This window comes from Meleagris gallopavo, chromosome 6 (genome assembly GCF_905368555.1).
Source record: "Meleagris gallopavo chromosome 6, MGAL_WU_HG_1.1, whole genome shotgun sequence".
Classification (NCBI taxonomy): Eukaryota; Metazoa; Chordata; class Aves; order Galliformes; family Phasianidae; genus Meleagris; species Meleagris gallopavo.
Window position 1 is genome coordinate 42,943,658 of NC_139409.1, and position 20,359 is coordinate 42,964,016.

Below are 20,359 nucleotides of genomic sequence, written 5' to 3' on the forward strand. Positions count from 1 at the left end.
AAGTTGGCAGGACATATTGCCAAACACACAAGAAATACAATAAGTAAAAAAATAAAAATAAAATGCAATACTGGGAGTAGCTGAGTTGCTCTTCCCAACTCTTTCGAGAAGAGTATGAGGAAAAAAAAACAACTATGACTCACAAAAGATGTCTGAAGTTGTTTTTTTGTTTTTTTGGGGTTTTTTTTGTTGGTTTTTTTTTGTTTTTTTTTTGTTTTTTTTTGTTTTTTTTTTTTTAGTTTTGCCTTCTCTCATTAGGGATCTCTTAATCTTGGTCACCTTGATCTAAGTTAAGAATCTGTTCAGAACTCTATTCAGCGCCCACAAAAAGAACAGCCATATGTAAGGTACCTCCCATAACCTCCAAGAGTACTGTCAGACAAAACAACTTTACAGAAACATTCAGCAATGTTTTACGTCCACCCAAACAACCCTGCCCCACTCTCTGTCTTGGATGTAATTCACAAAGGAACTCCACCATTGGTAGAAGATTCTGTTGGCTCAGATAAGAGAGGAATGGGAGTGGAGCAAAGCGAGCAGAAAATTCATTGTCACTTCAGCAAGTCCACCTTGCTTACCTGAAGGTTAAAGCACACAAGGAATTACAAAGTAGGAAGCTGGTGAAGAACTCAAAAACCTGAACTCACCTAGGACTACTGATTGGAATCCAAGTCCAGAGGATAGTTAACATATGTAATTAGTGGTAGGACATAGTACATGGCGGCTTTTTCCCATGCTAGGAAAAGTAGGGTGGTTTTCTGTTTGTTACATTGTGATTTTGTAGGGGTTTTTTTGTTTGTTTGTTTTTGTTTTTTTCTTAAAATGGACTGGATTGGGCAAATCAAACCACAGAACTCTGTATAGCTGAAGGCACCTTTGGAGTCTGTGATTAAGGCAGCTCTGCTGAAGCAGATTGCTCAAAGATACCTAAAGAGATCATGGGAGTTCTGTATCCCATACTACAACACTGGACAAATATTAGGGTTATGATTACTTCTTAAATGAATTTGACAAGAGTTTAAATGATGACATTGTCACAGATCCCAGTCACAATGACCTGTCTGTGCCAATTGCTAGAGTTACAGTTATTACAGAAGAATCAAAAGGACCGGGGGTCCCTGATCAGCAGTAAGACATTGTGAAGCTACTCTGTGAAGTGTTCTCTGGACAGCTGGAAAGATACAGACAGATCTGCTCACACAAGGCAGAAAATTTGAATAATAATCACTGTTATTTCTTTGAAGTGCAATACAGAAATAGCAGTAATCACATTCACTATTTCTGCAAAGCACAGGTCTGCACACCTTTTACCACTTTTGTGATTTCCATCTCCTGTATGCTACAGCTAGCTTCAAAACTTTAGTACAGCCTTTTATATATTCACATTTATTATCCATAAAAACATTGTTGCTCCAGAACAAGGTAAGAAAAACTACCTGGAAACACTTATGAATATTGTTTATACATGAGTTTTCTTAGACTGCCTAGCATTGAACATAAAATAAAAAAAGTTATATAAGCTTAAACACTGAAATATTAGTGCCTTGCAATAGAAAGCAATTTTTTTTTTTATTATTATTATTATTTTTTTTTTTTTTTTTTTAAGATGAAAATACTTGAACTCCCTTCCCATAAAAGAATGTAATGCTATCAGAAATGCTGTGGACTCTTTCATGGCCCGGCTGGATGTGGCTCTGGGCAGCCTGGTCTGGTGGTTGGCAACCCTGCACACAGCAGGAGGTTGAAACTAAATGAGTATTATGGTCCTTTTCAACCAGGGCACTCTATGATTTTCCCCTCCCCTCCCCCCAGCCCCTCAAAAGTGAAGTTTCAGATGATTTTGTAAGTAGCTTTATTCCCTCCTCCAGCAGGAGGGATAGTTCCATAGTTCCAAATACATTTCCCAATAAGAAAAAGTGACAGAAGGTTATCTGTTAGTAATATCTTTTCCTTTTTAAAACCCATTTTATTATTCACAACATCAGTCTGTAACATTGAGTGATTTAAAAGACAGCTCTGCTTCCCATCATATATTTTTCCTCATCCACCAGAAATCCTATGATATTAGATCTATTCAGATGTATAGTAAAACATAGAATGTTCACTTTTGTTTAGAATTTGTACAGTACTTTTCATAACAAAATTTGAATACTTCCTAATGTCTAATTAGTTAATCAGCACTACATTCCAGTGATACAAAGAGGTCGCTCTGAAAGTAATGCTTCCTAATTATCTTCATGGAAACTACAACAGATACAAAGAGCACAATATCACTGTTTGAGCAAGTCCTCAGCTACAAAACACTGTTCTCCAACAGCTACCACCATTAGTTGTGCATTTGCACCATCAATGAACAAGAGCTTGCATGTCACACTCAGAAAATCTGCACCAATGGAAGTAACTCAATGTTTCACAGATGCAATGGCAGCATTGAGGCTGCCACACAGTTCATCTTTCATTGGCCCAGACAGATGGATGTCAGAAGGCATCAAAATTGGAATAGACAGTGGGTGTGGTAGGACAGTGCAGACAAGATTGCAGCGTGCTCTGTGTTCTTCAAACTGGTATGGGCCCTGCTGTTATCATGTTACAAGAGAAAGGTTCTCTTCTTCTCTGGTCTGACTACAGAAGTTCAAACCTCCTACTTAGTCAGCATTATGATATAGCAGTCAGAGCTGGTGGTTCATCTAGGTTTCAGGAAATCCAGAAGGACTGCATCTTTGCCATCCCACGAAAACAGTACACATCACCCACTGAGGGCTGTGCCTTGATATACTTCAATGAGAATGCACATGTTGTCACTCCATGGACTGACATCTTGACTCCAGCTTGTAATGGTGACACCACATCTAGTCACCCCTACTGAGGTGACCCAGGAAAATGTCACCTTCAGCTTCATGTTGATTCCAGAAGTCCTGAAAAGCTTGCATATGGTGTTCTTCTGTTCCTATGTGAAGAAATGTGAGACTAAACTGGTGCAAATTTTGCAATTTCAACATTGCCACCATTGTTTCCAACATACTGAAGCCAATATTCAGCTCAATATACAGTTCCCCAGTTGCCATTTGCCAATTCACAGAGATGAACTGATCGAGACAATCTTCATTTTATGGTGTGATAGATATGCATATCTGTCTGGAACGTGGCTTGTCACCACTACTGAAACACACCACCCATTGTCTCACTGTACATCCACTGTACAGTGTACATCATAAAGTGTACATCATACAGCAAGCATCAATGGGTGTCATTTTTCCACATGGAAGAATTCAATCCCACTGCTTTGCTTCAGATGTAGTTCCATGTCAGATGCCACTTATCAGACTGCCCCTCTGCTGCCAGCTATCACATGGTAACAAAATGTAATGGAAGACTGGTGGGAAGGTTCAAGCCCTACTGCCATCCCACCAACACTTCTTCTGACATCATGGGCCAACATAATAAAATAGGAGGCATTACTTTCAGAGCAGCCCTTGCTTTTATACATAACCTTACAAGGTCCTGCTGGCACCTCAACAGGCCTAGTTTCAGAATGATGAGCACCAAATTCCGATAGTTTTCCTAAGACTAAGTGTCCTTAGTTGACACACAAAGGACAGAAGCACACTGACTGGAAAAGGTTTATATAATTTGCCCAAGCACAAGGGGAAAAAAATAAATGTGTCAGCAATGGAAACAGGAAGCAAATCTCTAAACACTCAGAAATCTGCCAAACAAGCCTATTCTTCCCACTAATCAAATAATTTGGTAAATCCCCTGAAAATCAGTTTTTCATCAAATTCTGTCATTTATCACAAAGGCACATTTAACTACTACTGTTCTGACCTCTAATCTAAGGAGTTAACATCAGTGAAAAGTATTTGACTCAAGCATCTCTACAAGAACAGATGAAAATCAGTTCTTAACATCACTTGGAAAAATAGAAACAAATCCCAGCAATAATTCTTTCAAGGTCACATAGAGAAAGGAAGTAATTCCATGTCTGTTTAAAGCTAGCATCTTATAAGAGGAATCTTTTAGCAAGTTTTCAAACTGGTATGTGCAAGAGTTTTATTTATACAGTATTTCTTTCACTATTCTAAGCTCATGATCCACATAAAAAGAACAAAACAAGTGGCATACTTTCCCTAGGAGACACATAAAGCAGCTGCTCCACGTGAGAGCATGTTGTTGCCATGTGGTCCCCAGCCATCGCAACACACTACAATCACTTCTGTCACTCTAGCTCATCTTTGCAAGATGTTTCTTCAAACCATATTGGTCTTACACATGTAGTGTCCATATACCAGTTGTGAAGATATCCTCTACCTGGAACCAGCTATGGGACCTGAGGCAGCAAAACACCCAAGTATTGATTAACCTGCAGGAGAAAGCTTTGTATCTTCTTAGCCCCCTATTGCTGTAGCCACATTACTGCTGTAAACTAAACTGCTAGTCCAAAGTGAGATGGGAATGCCTTTCTGAATTGTTGCCACACTGCAGCACAGAAGCCTTAAAATTCTTGGCTACAGTAAACATATTGACAGTCTATCATCAGTTACAATTATATTTAAAAGCCAAATCTTGCTCCTACTAACATTAACAGCCAAATGCCTATACAATAAAAAGGTCAAGAAATTTTCTTTTGTTTATCCGCATGCAAAAACACTATTTGCCATCTAAGATAAGGGAAAAATAACATACAAGGGATTCTCATTATTAACCACATTCAGAAATGGGTTTTATACCATGCATTTTGGCTGGTCACAGCTTCGTTGCTAGGAGTTAAGCAACTACACTTTCACAAATGTAACTGCTAAGAGTTCATCCTGTCTGTTAACATTCAAGTGTTAACAGTTATGAAGAAAGATTGACCATAAAAGATTCATAATCTGACTCAATACTAATTGAATGTTTTATGAAAGTATAGATATATAGATCACTTTCAAGAGTGAAAGAAAGGTTATTGATTAAAGATACCTACTTCTGAAAATCCATTCCTCTGGTAAGATTGTGTTCCCTGTTAAAAGTTTTTCAGAGAGTTACGTTTAGACATTTATTTCCAAGAGTATACATTCTGATCTGCAAGCTTTTCCCTTCCAAGTAATTATTCCTTTTCAGTCAATCTAGATGATGTTGGAAGTTTCAAACATCTCATCTTTAACTAAAAGTGCTTAAACAAGTTACATGAAAAGAACGTTTCTAGAGAAGAGCCATACCAGATTCCTTGAAAATCAGAAGTTAGCATGTTGCACCCTATTTCCTTTTACAGGGTCTTCTATGGACTTTAGAAATACAGCTATTCATTGATTTAATGTTCAAAAGAGAATAAATATAAAACCTTACTAAACGTTGACATGAAATTCTAACAAACTTAAATGTTAGTTTGGAAGAAGAGTTATACACACTGATCTTTTTTTTTTTTAAATCACTGAAAACAGGTGACTTCTAAGATGGTCTAACACTTTTTCCACTGATTTTCCTTTGACTCATCTTCAAATATGAAGTTTCTTTGAAAATAAGCAATCATTTTGCGCTAAACCATCTATAAGAAACAGATTTTGGTACTTTTACTTCTGGAAGTCCTTACAGATTACATGAAATCTATTCCTAGCCTGTCACAGCAGTTTTATACACTCTACCACAACATAGGATTTGACCATCTAAGGAAGTAAATGTAGGCAATATACATACTTCAGAAATAAATATATATATATATAAATGAAGGCTCTTAAATATTACTGCAGTCCATCCATTAGAAACCTCAAAAATCACTCAAGAATCTAACTTCAGATGCCTTATAAATGCAGATATTCCATAAAAGCAGGAACGAGCAGAGAAACTACACCAGAATGAGCCACCAAATTTCACCATTTCTTATACAGCATTAAATGCAGTCAGAAACAGGAATATCACAGAAAAAAGCTAATGAAATAAATGCCATTTCCTGTTCTTTAAAGCAGATGTTGCCTACCTGTTCAGGCTCGGTTTGGTTTTTCATAGAAGGCTGAAGCTAAATTAAGTATTGTGTATGACTTCAAACTGGAGCAATCTGTCTACAGATACCTCTTAGCACCAGTATCAGTCATCCCTGGCAAGCACATATTTTAAAGAGGAACATCAGCCTGAAGTTCATTTACAGCATATGTGCTATGTAAATCCTTATTTGGACAAATCTACCACAATATGATCTGCTTTCTTGAAAAGGTGTTACCCAAATAAAACTGGGGTCTTTTGGTGGTTAATGCTGGTTTTTATTTGTTTGAAGTATGAATATATTCAGCTAACACTTTTTCCTATTATCATGCCTAGCTCATGCTTCCTTCTTTGGAATAATGAACTCAATTTTGAATTGAGATTACAGAAAAGAGAGCTAAGTACAACTTCCAAGAGGATCATCATCTGCCAGAATAAAAATGGCTTTGAAGCATTTGAGTGTTTGAGCACAGGTTTAATTATTCCCCAAAAAAGTAAAGCAAGTTTCTGATCAAAATGTGGACCTGCTAGTATCATGCGCTTCGTAATCGTATTTAATAATAAAATACCATTTACAAGTACAGTAACTTTCAATCTTCCTAGCAAGTAATTTGCATTAGAAGGAAGAGCCCTTAAATCCAAATTGTCACATTTTTCATGGTATCGCTGACCTTTAAAACACAGCATTTTGGAAAAAAACAAAACTTTTGACAACAGACGCTGAAGTCTGTGAGATGCTGGCATGTTAATACACAGGAAATTTTAATAGGATGAGCAGAGAATAGACTATTAGGCTTTAGAAAGAGCATGCCACTGAACCTCCAATCACAAGCACCATTACCTTTAGCTTTCTAACTTATCAGCAGAAAAATAGCATTTCACCAACGAGACAGAATTTCTCTTTTAGGCAACAGCTTAGATTCAGATAGCCCTAAAGGAAAGCTATATAACATTTATGATGTGTGAGAAGTTCCTCCCCAACAGCAGATAAGATCCACTCAGAAAAGCAATATAGCACAGAAAATAATATTGATGTCAACTTCAGTTTCAGCTACTTTTAGGCTAGCAGCCTAAAATACAAACACACAAACTACAAATCTGACAGAAGAGCATTTCCAATTCTGTCAATCAGCTCAATGTAACAGTAAACTGATATTCAAAAATAATATTTTGTATATAACACATTTCAGATGATCACAGGTTTGACACAGTGAAATAGAAAACATCAGAGGTGGAATACTAAGGGTACAGCAGAAAAAGGTAGTAAGAAAGTATAACATAATCCACAGCAACCTCTTCTGCTGCAACCCCATCGATTTAATCAAACATATTTTCTATTTATATCTTGCATCAGTCCAGCTTTTGGTATCATTTACGTCATTGTACAATTTGCTTCTATTTTTAATCTTGTTACTAAGGGGAGTTTGCACCATTTAAATTATGCACATTATGTTGCCAAATTTCCTTATGTTTTTCAATCCTACACTGTTCTGAATACACTCCTGCTTACTGTTAATCCATCTGCCTTTCTGCAGATACGAATACTTACACCAATACACATCACTACACCTTCAATGACTGCGTTAGATATCACAGCAAGACAAATGCTCACCCATACTGCAGCCATACCTTCATATTACTTTATAGAAATACAATCAACACAACAGCTAGTGCCAGGATCTCAAACAAGGGTGCTGATAAAATTATTTTGCATTCAGGTGCAATGTGAAATTCCCCTCTGAAGTTGCGCAACAAAGGGCTGTAAACAGGTCTTTCACACATCGACAAAGAACACTATCAATCTACATTTAGAAAATGTAATTAAAATGATTAATGAGTGCTGGAGGTTACTTTTTTTGCAACTGTAACATTCACAGAGTTGCAGACACAAAGGGCATGAACTTTGGTGTAATTTGGTACACTTGGTGCAATCAAGCGGAGTTCTAAGAGTGAATTGGTCCAGATACTTGCTACAGGATGAGAAATTGCCAAAACTCAGTCTTAGGGGTTAGGTCACAATCCAGGATAAGCAGTACATAGTAGTGCAACTCTACATCAACGAACAGTAAGAGGCAGTCATGTTAAAGCATATTTCCTGTGAACTGCCTGGTATCTGCAAACCACCACATCTGTGCTCCTGAGAGCTGGAGTAAGATACCAAACAGCCCAGAAGCACAGACTGCACCTACAGACACTTTGCAATTCAGAGTCCATCCTATTTCACATCCTAGAAGAGTCACTGCAAGGTCAGTGGCATCGTCAGCAGTAATGTGAGGTGCACTTTATGGTACAGAGAAAATACACTGGACATTTGGTTTCTGCATAGAAAACTATGAAAAAAAGTGATACTTCTAAGCTTGATGGTGGATAGCTATACATTATTCACCGAGAGTGTACCTACAAAACATGCTTAGTAAAAAGTATAATTTAAAATGAATAGTTTAGGGTCTTATAAAATTCTAGGTACAATAAAAGAAAGCTCAACATTACCCTATTGGATGAAACAAACAGAAGTATAAACCTAAGAAAAAAATAGATTATGGACTGGCACTGAAAAGCAAGTGATATGCAGCTCCTTTCACCCATACAACCATGAAAATGATTTCAGAAATCTATAATGAGGGGCTTGTTAACTCATTCTGGTTACAAAGAACAGGTTGGGTAAGAATTTTTCAAAATCTAGTAGAATTTCTAGAAACCACCTAAATTTCTATTCAACACATCCTCACATGCACCCTCCTGGAAAACATAAATATACATGTACTTTTTTGGCAGTTAAACCTCATGATACCAACACTAAGTGAAGTTCCATATTTTACTGTGTTCTTCTCTTGTTGTTACCTATAAGCAGACTTAACCTGGGATAAGTACTACTTATGAACCACTGAAGTGTTGCTTTTGTTGTGAATGCTCAGAAGAGTCAGATTTGTACATGTACATATACAAAATATGATATATGTCATTGCCAAAGAAGTTATGTTAAATTAAAAAAGGTCATCTTGAAACAGATTTAAGATGACATGTAACAACAACAAAAAAAATCACTGCAAAGAAAAAGAGAAAACTCAAATGTTTAAACCTAAAAATGGAAATTCAAATTTGATTCAGAATCACATTTCTACCTTCTGAATATGACTGAATTTCAAGAATGATGCAATAGGAAGGATAATTCACGTGCACTGCACACATTATTCACATTTTGTATTCATCAGGAACAGGCTTACACTACAGAACACTCACCTGACAAGCTCATGAACAAACAGGCTTGAAAAAATAAGAGTCTGGAAATTATCAGTGAGGAAACTGTTTGACAGGACCCAGCTTCCAAACTATCCCACAGATTTTTTTTCTTAACACATCTGTTTTGCCACATTCCAGAGGTGCGGAAACATTACCAATTTTTTCCTGATCACTTATCATAAGCGGTACATTCTATTTTTGGATGGAAATCCAGCATGTTACTATGAAAATCATATCATTGACACTTGATATTGGAAGAAATTCTAAAAGAGAACAGCGGTAGTTTGCCTTATCATAAGCAAACTCTGGTTTGATTCTGTTAAATAAAACAAGTTGCTCATTATTAGTTGCTTGGATTGGACAAATGCATAGCTTTAAGAATAAAGCTCATTCCATTTTTCAGAATTTTATTTGGATAGAAAAAAATGGAATTTTTACCTTATAAAAGAAAGGCTTTATACAAATAGCCAGTGAGAACCATATACATGCTTACATTTAGTAGATTCTTTGAATTAATAGACTGTTCACTATCAACAGCTTACAAATATTCTTTATTTAGCTTGCTATTTTGACATGATTGGAGATATGATAGATATCTATTAGTGTACATATACATAAAAATTATTCTTACCAAGATGACTTGGAAAAGAGCTGGAAAAAGATGGTTTTCTTCCACAAGGCTGTAAAAACACATTTAAAGATTTTAGAAGAGAGGAAATAAATTCTTATTTAATATACTAAACACGTAGAAGGAACAGAACGGTAGAATAAGCATTGCCAAAATCTATGACCCCAAACCTCAGTCTCTGATTAGCTTCCAACAAAAATGAGCTCCCTTTCAGCTATCAAATAGAAACAGCACCATAGTGCTGCTTTGGAAATTACTTCTAGATCTGCTTCATTGATGCAATTCAAGTGAGTGAGTGGTACAGTAAGTAAATTAGTATTTTTTAAAAGGCAAAAAATAATCAAAATTCAGAAATACAATACTGTACAGATTATGAAACAGTCACCGTGCATCAACTAATTTGAATTAAGAGATTCACAGCATACAAGATGAAATTATAAACAAGCTGTGCGTTTTTTGAAGCATGCTACATTAACTAACTTCTTGGGTTTAACATATATTAATACACAACACACTTGCACATACTTCCCTTCAAAGAATTGAGGAGTGGTTACCCAAAAGAATTTACTTTTGTTTTCCTGAATTTCAGAATCTATTCAGAAGAAAGCAGAATATTCTCAATAAATAAATAAAAAAATTCCAAAAGCTTTGTCTATGAATAAAGCAGATGTGTATCTCTGTCACAAGCAACATGATGACAACAGAATTATAGGTGGGTCACTCTGAAAGTAACATTTCCTATTTACCTCCGTGGAAACTGTAAGAAAGAGTACAATAACACTATTTGACAGAGCAAGTTCTCAGCTACAAAAAACACTATTTTTCAGTACAGTCACCACTATTTCAGCTATGCATTTATGCCAGCAATGAACAAGAGCCTGCATGCCTCACTCACAGAGGTCTGTACCAGTGGAGATGACCCTCAGTGGCTGTTGCCACTGCTGAAATGCATCACCACTGCCTCACTGTGCTGGCATCCACTGTTTGCTATCCAGAAATGTTCAGTAAGCATTGGTGAATGTTGATGGGGAACACTGATTACTGTGTGGAGGAATTCAATGACACACCTTTACTAAACATGCACTTCCACAGCAGATGCTATTGAGTCAGACTGACCCCCTGCTGCCACCTCTCACACAGTAATCATACTTCTAACTAAACTTTCCATTTCATTTGAATTTTATGTTTAAGTAAAAAGTGAGGGCAACAAAAAACTAGTGGCTTGAACACGTATGTCTTATGAAAAAAAATGATACAGGCAAAATGATCCATGACAAGTAGAAACTGCATAACATATCTCAGGATGCAGCTGTGTAATATTTTAAAAAGAAATGAGCAGAGATTGTGTGGAAAGGAAACCAGTTCAATCAGTCCACTGGTATGTGCTCTTCCACAACAAGCTAGGACTTTATTCTGCCTAATAGAAAACACAATTGCTGGTTCTCAAAAAATTACTAGCACAGCTAATTTTAAATCGTGAATATTTAAATAGGAAATGAATTTCTGAAAGATCGTCAGTAAATAACATCAACTTCATTCCAGTAGTTGTTGAAACCACCATTTTTTTTTAGTCCAAAGTCCTAGGTAATAGCCATCAGTGGACTCAAATGACACTGATGCCAAAGGACGTTAAAAGAACCCAAAAAACAAACATTTGAGTGTTAAGGAAAAAGGAAATACTTTTGTCCCCTAGTACCAAAGTACAAGAACATAGCAAAAGGAATATTTGTTAAAGACCATCAATGATATCTACTAGTACATAAAAAAAAGTTGGTCTAAAGATCTTGACCAGTTCAGAATTTGTGTGAATATAATAAATAAAACTAATAACTTCATTGCTATCAGCTGGGAAAAAAGGGAGGTGGAGCATGGCTGTCCCTAAGTGTTAGAAAGTCTTCCTAACAAAATAACCTCTCAGGTCCATTGGAAGCTTAAATTACAGCAGTACTCAGATAAATTTATCCTTTTTTGGTGAATCCCACAGAATAAAAATCCACCACTGAAATGGAACGGTTCAAAGTCATCTCACTGCCTTACTTTCATGTCATGCCTTTCAGAAGCTGTGCAAAGGCAAAGAATGATCTTACTATTGATTTTTAAGAAATATTATACCAAGACACAACTCACAGTAGTGTCTACCATAGAATACAACAGGGAGAAGATCTATTAGGGCTTCCAATTATTTCAGAGTCAATTTTCTTGAACAGTGTTATTCTTCACTTCCAGTTCCTAACCCTTCTCAGTAATTCTAGTTTACATTTCAAATGACCCAGGGGGCAAGGAGGAAAAAAAGGATGAAAAGAGTGTGCAGGTAAAAAATTATCTTGGATGTCAAATAATTGGATTTTTTTTAATGCTTCACTTTTTGCAGTAGACAGAAACTGGAAATAAACAACAATGAAGATCTCATCGTAAAAAATCAATCTTTCACTATTATACGATGGTATTTCAAAGAACTTTTAAAAGTATATGATTAGTACTAAAACAGGAAAGGCTGACTGATACTCATAAGTATAGCAAAACAAGATTTGAGAATTAAAGTAAAAGTACATTTTAACTGTAAGAAAAATATTTGAAGTAGGATATTTCTTTCAAATATCTTAGCCTCAGCTGTCAAAGTATGCGAAATTCAAGGATAACACTTTCAAGAAGTAGAACACAACGACCTGCCCAAAAGTACTGATCCACAGCAGTTTCGGGTTTTTTTATTGCATATTAGCAGTAAGATCATTAGTAGCTTTCAGTCATTGTGTGGTGAAAGAGCTTATTTTCAGTCCCAGCACAGGCTCAAAAAAACTGTCTGTGGCACACAGATACTGGAAGGGCATCACTGCAATGCCAGTCAGTTTTCCAGCAGTCTCAGCTTATGGAGGGAAAGCAGAGTTCTTATTTTCAATTCCTGATCAGTTTCCAGCTTCAAAATCCATACTTTCATAGAAACACCTTTCAATAGGTTTTCAACCACAGCATGCTGTCTTTTGCTGATTTCCCATTATGTTCTATAATTTTGCCTCTGCCTATTTACAAGCAGTACAAAATAAACTAACCAATAATATTAAAATAAGTCCCATTTTTAAAATGTAATTTTTGAAATCACAATAAAATATTTCCCAGTCAGGGAAACAGCAACTGTAATGAAGCAAGAAAGTTGTATTAAAATTAAAAAGTGAATAGCCTGAGTTATCGCTTCATCTATTACAAACCTATAGTGTGGTATAAAATAAGCAAACCAAGTCATAAGCAGTTTTGCTAAGAGTTCATGATATCAAAATGAAAAGCAACATGGACTTAAGAACAATACAGAGAGCAGTAATTCTGTGGAAAATAAATGCAAACCTTACTTGAAAACAAAAAACAACTTCACCACCATTCCGTTTGAATGTCTATAAAATCTTCATAAAGTTATGAATTAAAATGAATTTTGAGTGCAGTCAAGTGATAGATTTTTTTTAAAAACTCTACTTATGTCCTGAATTCCTGAAGTTCAGGAATTACACAAATGAAAAATATCAATTACAATACCTTAGGAAGTGATTTTAAGGACTACAACTCATGAAATTCTTCAGCATAAGGATGCAATTCAATAATCACCGCAAGTTCAACTGCTGAAAGTTTAATAAATCTTATTTTCTTCAAGAATCCTAAAATATTTTAGCAGAGCTTTTTTTGTTGTTTGATCTTGAAGATGAGTATTTCCTGAAGGTTCTGTCAGACTGTGATTGCATATTTCATCAACTTCAAGATCAATAGCTAATGGAATATTAGCCTCACAAATAAATACAAGCAATATTTATTTAAACATTAAGGAAGAGTTCACTTCTACACAAGAAGATGTAAAAAAAAAAAAGACTAATTTTATTCAACAAGAATATAAGAAAAACTACTATTCTTGAGTTTAAAGAATTGTTTGAGGGCAAAGAAGCAGAATGATACCCCTTTCTCAAGTTCTGTTTTAACATTACATTGAAGAAAAAGAATCACTGATTTTTAAAAACATTTTCAGATTTTTCATTCAGATAACATATCCTGATGTTTTACAGAAAAATATCATATATAATAAATCAACAGCAGATTAGACAAGCTATTTCAACCATATGTAGGTATTTACACACATCTCCAAAGCCCTTTAAAAAAGTTCTTTATACATTTATGCCCCTCAATTCTGAGATTTCAGCCCAAAATATATACAATTCCTTAAACCTAAAATTAAAGTGTACAAAATAATTTTAATTGATTTGATATATGAAAAGAACCTCCTCAGACAATTTTGCAAGACCTTTTAGTCTTATTTGAAAAACACAGCAGTACATTAAGCAATTATTCTCTTGCTTCTGGCCTTCTATAACTAAGCATTCATGCCAGTAGAGATATTTGTTCAAATAAGGATAGCAAGACTGAATTTTTCCACAGTATAAATAAAGCTAAACTCAAGGGAAAGCTAAGTTCTTGTATGGACCAAAATATTTATTATTTTTGTTCCTAAGAAATTATAAATGCAGTATATAATATTGCAACATATAATGCATTTATAACTTCTTAGTAATAAAAAGAGGAATGAAGATGAGAAAAGTCTATAAGCTCTAAGTGTAAGCACATCCCTCCCCTAAAATACGGAGCAAAAATTTCAATGCACTAAATAAGAAAGATAAAGTAGGTTTGTGTCTTCAATGTAATTCTTTTGAGACTCCTTTCTCTTACATCTCCTGCAGATCACGAGATAGCAAAAAGCAAGGAAGCAGAAAAAGGACACTACACAGAGTTGTTTGGATTTGTTTTAAAATATGGCCTGTTGTACCTTTAAGACTTTTAACATACTTCCCATACTCATGCAGACAAAATTCTTACTGAATTTGAAACAACAAGAAGATTGACTGGGAGGAAATGGAAGCGAGTGGGTGAAATAAAAGCAAAGGTCATACCTCACACAGCAGAAATCATTTCTTCAGGCAGCTGAACAACATTGATTTCAAACATTTTCAATTCCTATGAATTGTCATTCTAGTACAAAACATTGATGTAGGCTGATTTAGCAAAAGAGATCAGTATATTAGTTTAAGGATTAATAAATTAGTTTAGCAAAAGGAATCAATGAGTACCAGTCCTAAAACTTCCCATGTTAACTTTATTGGTGCGTGAACAGCCTTTTTTCCCCCTCACAACAATCCTGCTTCACAGAAGCACAGGAGTCACAATAGACTACTTTTGTCTTTGCATCCATCAGCTGCAAGTCTTCCCCAGATTTCACATATATTGTTTTAGATAAGCATGCACTAAGACAGAAAGTTGCTCGTTACAGCCTAACAAGCAACAGAAATTTGCCAAACTGGGGAAAAACAGCTAAAGGTAAGCCAATAGTCACTGTGATGAAGTTGAAGGAGATACAGAAGGGAGGAAGAAGTACAACCACCTGAGATGCAACTGCACATGTCCAGAGGGACATTAGTATATATTAACAAGGTTTTTGAAAATAATGAATATGTATACTGATGTATTCCATATATATATTTTAACTATTTAAACACAGAATTTGAAATCTGTGAGTGCAAGCTTGATTTGTCAAGTTGCCTGGTAGGTATCATGAGAAACACTGGAATGTTACTTTCTAACACCACAAGGAGTTACAGAACTTTCCTCCTGGATTTTGGATGACAACACAAACGATGTCACCATCTCTGAAAAATAGCTGAAGTTCAAAAGAGGGAGGACACAAGAGAAGGCTGGCAAGATTTCCAAAAGAAAGATGTCTTTTCACAAAAGCACTTACGCATTTCATAAGATTATAACAAGAACAATTAAGGAATGTGTAGGAGAAGAGTCATTAAAGTGAACTTAAGCCATCCATTCAACATTAGGAGTAAAATCTGAATTGAAAAAGAATATCAACAATTCAGCTTCTCGTTTCTGTAGAACCTGCAGTTCTTGCACGTGTGATTACTTTTAACTGTTCTTTCTATGCAGAGTCTCTAGGGAAGTTCCATAGTATTTACTAGGCTCTTACTAAAAATCCAAACCCTTTTCTGTTGCTCAGAGAAAGGGAACACAAGTAAATCTATTTTGTGCTGGAAAAAGATCCAGGTAAATACAAAGCCTAAATATATATATATTAATTAATACTCACTACATAGCTATAAAGCAACCTGTAAGCATTCAACAAAATTTTAAGCAGGTAGCACACCACCACTCAATATTAAGTTAATAAGGTTATCTTCCAGTTCTCTGAAGACTTCCTCCATTTTAAATAAAAATAAAAATAAATAGAAGATAACTACCATTTAAAATAGATCATTTGTCTTTAAAAAATAAAAAAAGGAAAACATTGAAAAGACATTTGGGAATAGTAGCACTTCTATGTTGGATCTGCATGAGGACTTAGGTGCCCTCATGGTCCTAGAATTTCCAGTCATAAAAAAGAAAGGGAGACTGTGTTTAAAAACAGATATCAGACTGATCTAGCCAACATCCTCCCAACCTCCAGGCTCAGAAATCAATATCCATTTAGAATTTACAGTGTCATGCATCAGTCAGCTATTTTTTTTTCATCCTAAAAAGAGTATTTTCAGTATTGTTTTAATGGGTATCAAACGTCTTCCTTAGAACCATAAGGGAGACCTAGGTTCCAATCTCTTCTTTAGCCTCAGCCTCCTTTCTTCAGAGAAATCTAGCTATCCAGCAGCCTGTGTTCTCCCCACAGTGGGTTACATTTCAACCTCTCTTTGTGATGCAGCTCTACTGAAAAGGAATTAGAGATTTATCAGAGCACACAGAGGGAGAATGACTTTGTCACTTGATTTTTTTAGTTCATCATCTGACAAAATTATATAAGTTTCACCAGGGATTCCAGATATAATTTAAATACAAAAGAACTTTATGTAAATTTTGCAAATAAAAAAGCACTGAAATCTATTTTTGTAAAACTGGACCTTGCAGTAAGAGTACATAATTCATATTTCCCAATGGAGGAAAAAAAACACTATTTTTCATCCATTCCTGTAATAAATAAGCTTGGATGGGTTCAAACAGCAGTATTTTTGTTTGCAAGGAACACAATGTTATTTGCCTTAAATTGAGGTGTCAGTAGGAGAGGTTATAGAATAAATTTAAAAAAATTTACAGAGACATCATAAGAATGAGAAAACATTCACTCAAGTGTTGAAAAAGAACTGGAGAAGAAAACAGATGAACTGTGATAACATACAGGTAGTTACGTACCTCCTTACCTAAAACCCTTGCTTTCATAGGAAAGATTAAAAAGGTAGAAAACATGACATTGAGTACTGTCTGTAGGGAAAAGTCAGAAATGAAGAAAACCCTGGTTCTACAGACATTCTAAGCTGAACAAATGAGTAGAAACTACTTTAAAGGACAACAGTAGTAGGCAAGCACAAAGCAACTGGTAAGACATTCATTTTAAAGCAACAAAGCAAAAAAATCCACAACAAATCTTTTAAGAAATCAGTCAGCATGTGGGCAAAGGAGAGCTAGTAAATGCAATACCCTTGGACTTCCAAAATGTATTTTATAAAGCCTCCTACCAAAGGCTCTTAAAATATAGACAGGACTGTTCAGATTGCAAAAGGTACTGCTAAAGTCAAAAGTATGCTAGATATTTATAAAGTAGTGTAACCATCTTCAGTTTAAGACCTTGATAGCATTGAATTAGGCAGCAAGCTCCAGATTAAACAAATGCAAAGGAAAACCCTAAAGAAAGCAAATCTTTCTATGCTGCTGGTTATGCTATGGAACATTTGTGAATGGTGTAAGTTATTTGTCAAGTATCTTTTTGGAGCCACGTAAATGAAATGGCAGTAGCTATTATCTATAGAACATGTCTTTCCTAGGGCTTCTGAAAAAGACAACTCAGGTGGCTGAAAGAGCCTGTGGAGAACACTGACACATGCTTGCCTTTTTCCTTGTCTTCCATGTTTTAGATTTGCTTCATGCTGAACAGTGAGTTTGAGGTAGAACTGAATTTGCTGAAGCCTACAACTCCAATTCCACTATCTTAACCAGCCAACCCCTCCTCATTATTTGCTTATTTTTTAATGCCTATTTATATGCCAAACATTTCCTACTGATATAAAAAACAACTGGAAATGAATGGCATTTTCTCCCATTTAAAGCTTTACATTAAAAGAGCAAATACATGAGCCTTACAGTATGACATCTTTGAACAACTGACTTCACAATAACGACTTCAAACAGTCACTTCACACTCTTAAAACAGAGAGTCAGCAATTGATCAGCAATACATAAAGAGGAAACAAAATTACAGGTATAAGGTTAATAGCTCATTTCTGTTCTAAAGGGAAGCTCTAATAAAATGCAACACTAAAGAGCTGTGTTTTACATTAAAGACGGTGATTAGCATTGCAGTCAGTACATGACTAGACTATGAGAACTCACTTGCAATAATGAACTCTGACCACTGGCTTTGATATGCATTACAGTGATGTGCGAGTTGACAGAGGTGTTATTAGCTGATGCTCATTTCCAGAGTCTATTTCTGGATCTTCCTGACTCAAGGTATTCAATAAAGCAGTGCATATGCAAATCTTATAACACATTATAGAAATCACAAATATCATATGAATTCCTTGCTGTTTTGTATCAGTATCATTTATCTAACAAGAAAATAAGGTTTTCCATAGCCCATAGATGTTAAACTAGTGTGATAAGGATCATGTCCAAAATCCACATAAATATGGCCCAAAGTTTTACTAAAACTGTCTCTCAATCTATCTACGACTTTCTCACTGATGTTGTACACTTCCAAAACATAACTCCCACTGTTCAGCTCAGTTGGACTAGGCCTTGTAGGCTTACCTATTATCAGAAGTACTTCATATTGCTTTATTCATATTCATTACAGAAAACAAATTTGAAAGATCAAGTAATTTAGAATCAAATATACATATATTTTTAAGCTAGCATTTCAGCCTTAAATTAGGAAATTAAAATGGCTAATGTTCGGAACAAAGCACTTTTAAAGCATTTAACATAAGCACATATTAGTTAACTCACTAGGAAACTAAAGTGATGAAGTGCTAGCCCTCTAGTATAGTGGCAAAGAAAATACAGCATGTTCAAAGACAACTTACACAAGATGCTAACAGGTGCCTGTTAACTTAACCAAAATTCTGCCAACATAAAAAAATCACATGCACCACAACAAACACTAAAGAAAAGTTTGAGGCAATTTTGTTACTTATTTGAAATGAAGGGCATGAATAGATAGATCATTTCAGAACATAATGAGGTATACACAAAAGATAGTGTAAAACATGTGAGAATGACAGCTATTACTAACACTGATTCTAAAATGTGTCTTTGATGCCTTTTAATTGATAATGCATTGTTATGAACAATACAGTCAATGAAGTTTGAAAACCGCACTATTCTTGTGTGATCCTGAAGAGAGCGCAATGAAGATTTACTTTAATTAGTGAAGAGAAACTCGGGAGGTGTACATGGTCAATCTTTCATTTTCACAGTTACAAGATGACCTGTGGCATGTAAAAGCAGCAGGTTTTTTTTATTGCAGCATCCATTTTGATTTCTGCCACTTTCTCCCCTTTTCTAGACTGTTGCCTAATGTTGATCAGGGAAATTTATGACATAGATGGAAGTTGGAAAATGTTTCCTGATTTCCTCCTGTCCTTCATCCATCATAAATCTAAAACTAGTCATGTTTTTAATTTTTTGTCTCTCAGGAAATGACTTTAATAAAGATTATTGGAACAAGCCCCACTATCTTGATTATTGTCTGATGAAATCTATGAGTTTCAGCTCTTGAATTCAGGCAAGCATGAGCTTTCCTCTACAGAGTCACATAAGAAAAGAGTGCTCAGAAATTACCTAGGCCAAGCAACATGGAAAAGCATATAGCACGCAGCTTTCTACTGCTTCTCTTAAGAGCTCACTCCTTAGATATTGTCTCCTTTACAGCTATAGTATAAGATGAATTCTATATCTGTGAATTCAAGGTCTTTGACGTATTTGTTCTTAAAAGTTTTGTCCGCATTTGCCTATAAAGTTTTAGGGTTCAGATCTGAAGTTTTGTAGTGGCATTTTAACTGAGCTATATGAGCATCAATGTTTCCATAATACAGCTTCAGAACCTGCCAAAACATTGATGATTTTGGGCTACAGGCACACAATACTCCTTTAACTCACCTCTTACCTTCACTGTATTTCCCTGACTTCCTTCTTTCAAATAAAAATGTATATTATTTGAGCAACCCATAAAAAAAAAACAGACTCTGGTTTCAAGTCTAATAGCTTTCAGATATATTCATGCCTTCAAATGTCTTAAGTTTTCAACTACAGACAAGTCAAGTATCATCACAAGAGAACATGCATAAAAATAAATAGCTTTATCTTAGCATATAGTGAAGTTATACCTTCTAACTTCACCTGGGAGACAGTCAACAATATAACCCAGTATAAGCTTCCTGGAGTAATTCATTTAAAAGAAATTCTTACCTAACAATAATTTAGAAAGTTGTTAAGAGTGAATAGGTGCTATATCAATAGAAG

General features: G+C 35.3%; 1 protein-coding gene across 6 annotated transcripts in view; it reads right to left on the reverse strand.

Annotated features, from left to right (window-relative positions):
* ULK4 (unc-51 like kinase 4) overlaps positions 1–20,359 on the reverse strand; it is a 219,771-nt gene that overhangs the window by 111,638 nt on the left and 87,774 nt on the right. For 5 of the 6 annotated variants that reach the window (XM_010712967.4, XM_031553967.2, XM_085226515.1 and 2 more), the window contains one exon: positions 9,827–9,875. The exons of the other annotated variant lie outside the window; for it this stretch is intronic. In XM_010712967.4, coding sequence (XP_010711269.3) covers positions 9,827–9,875 — 49 coding nt within the window. The remainder of the gene's footprint in view (positions 1–9,826; positions 9,876–20,359) is intronic. 6 annotated transcript variants of the gene reach the window in all.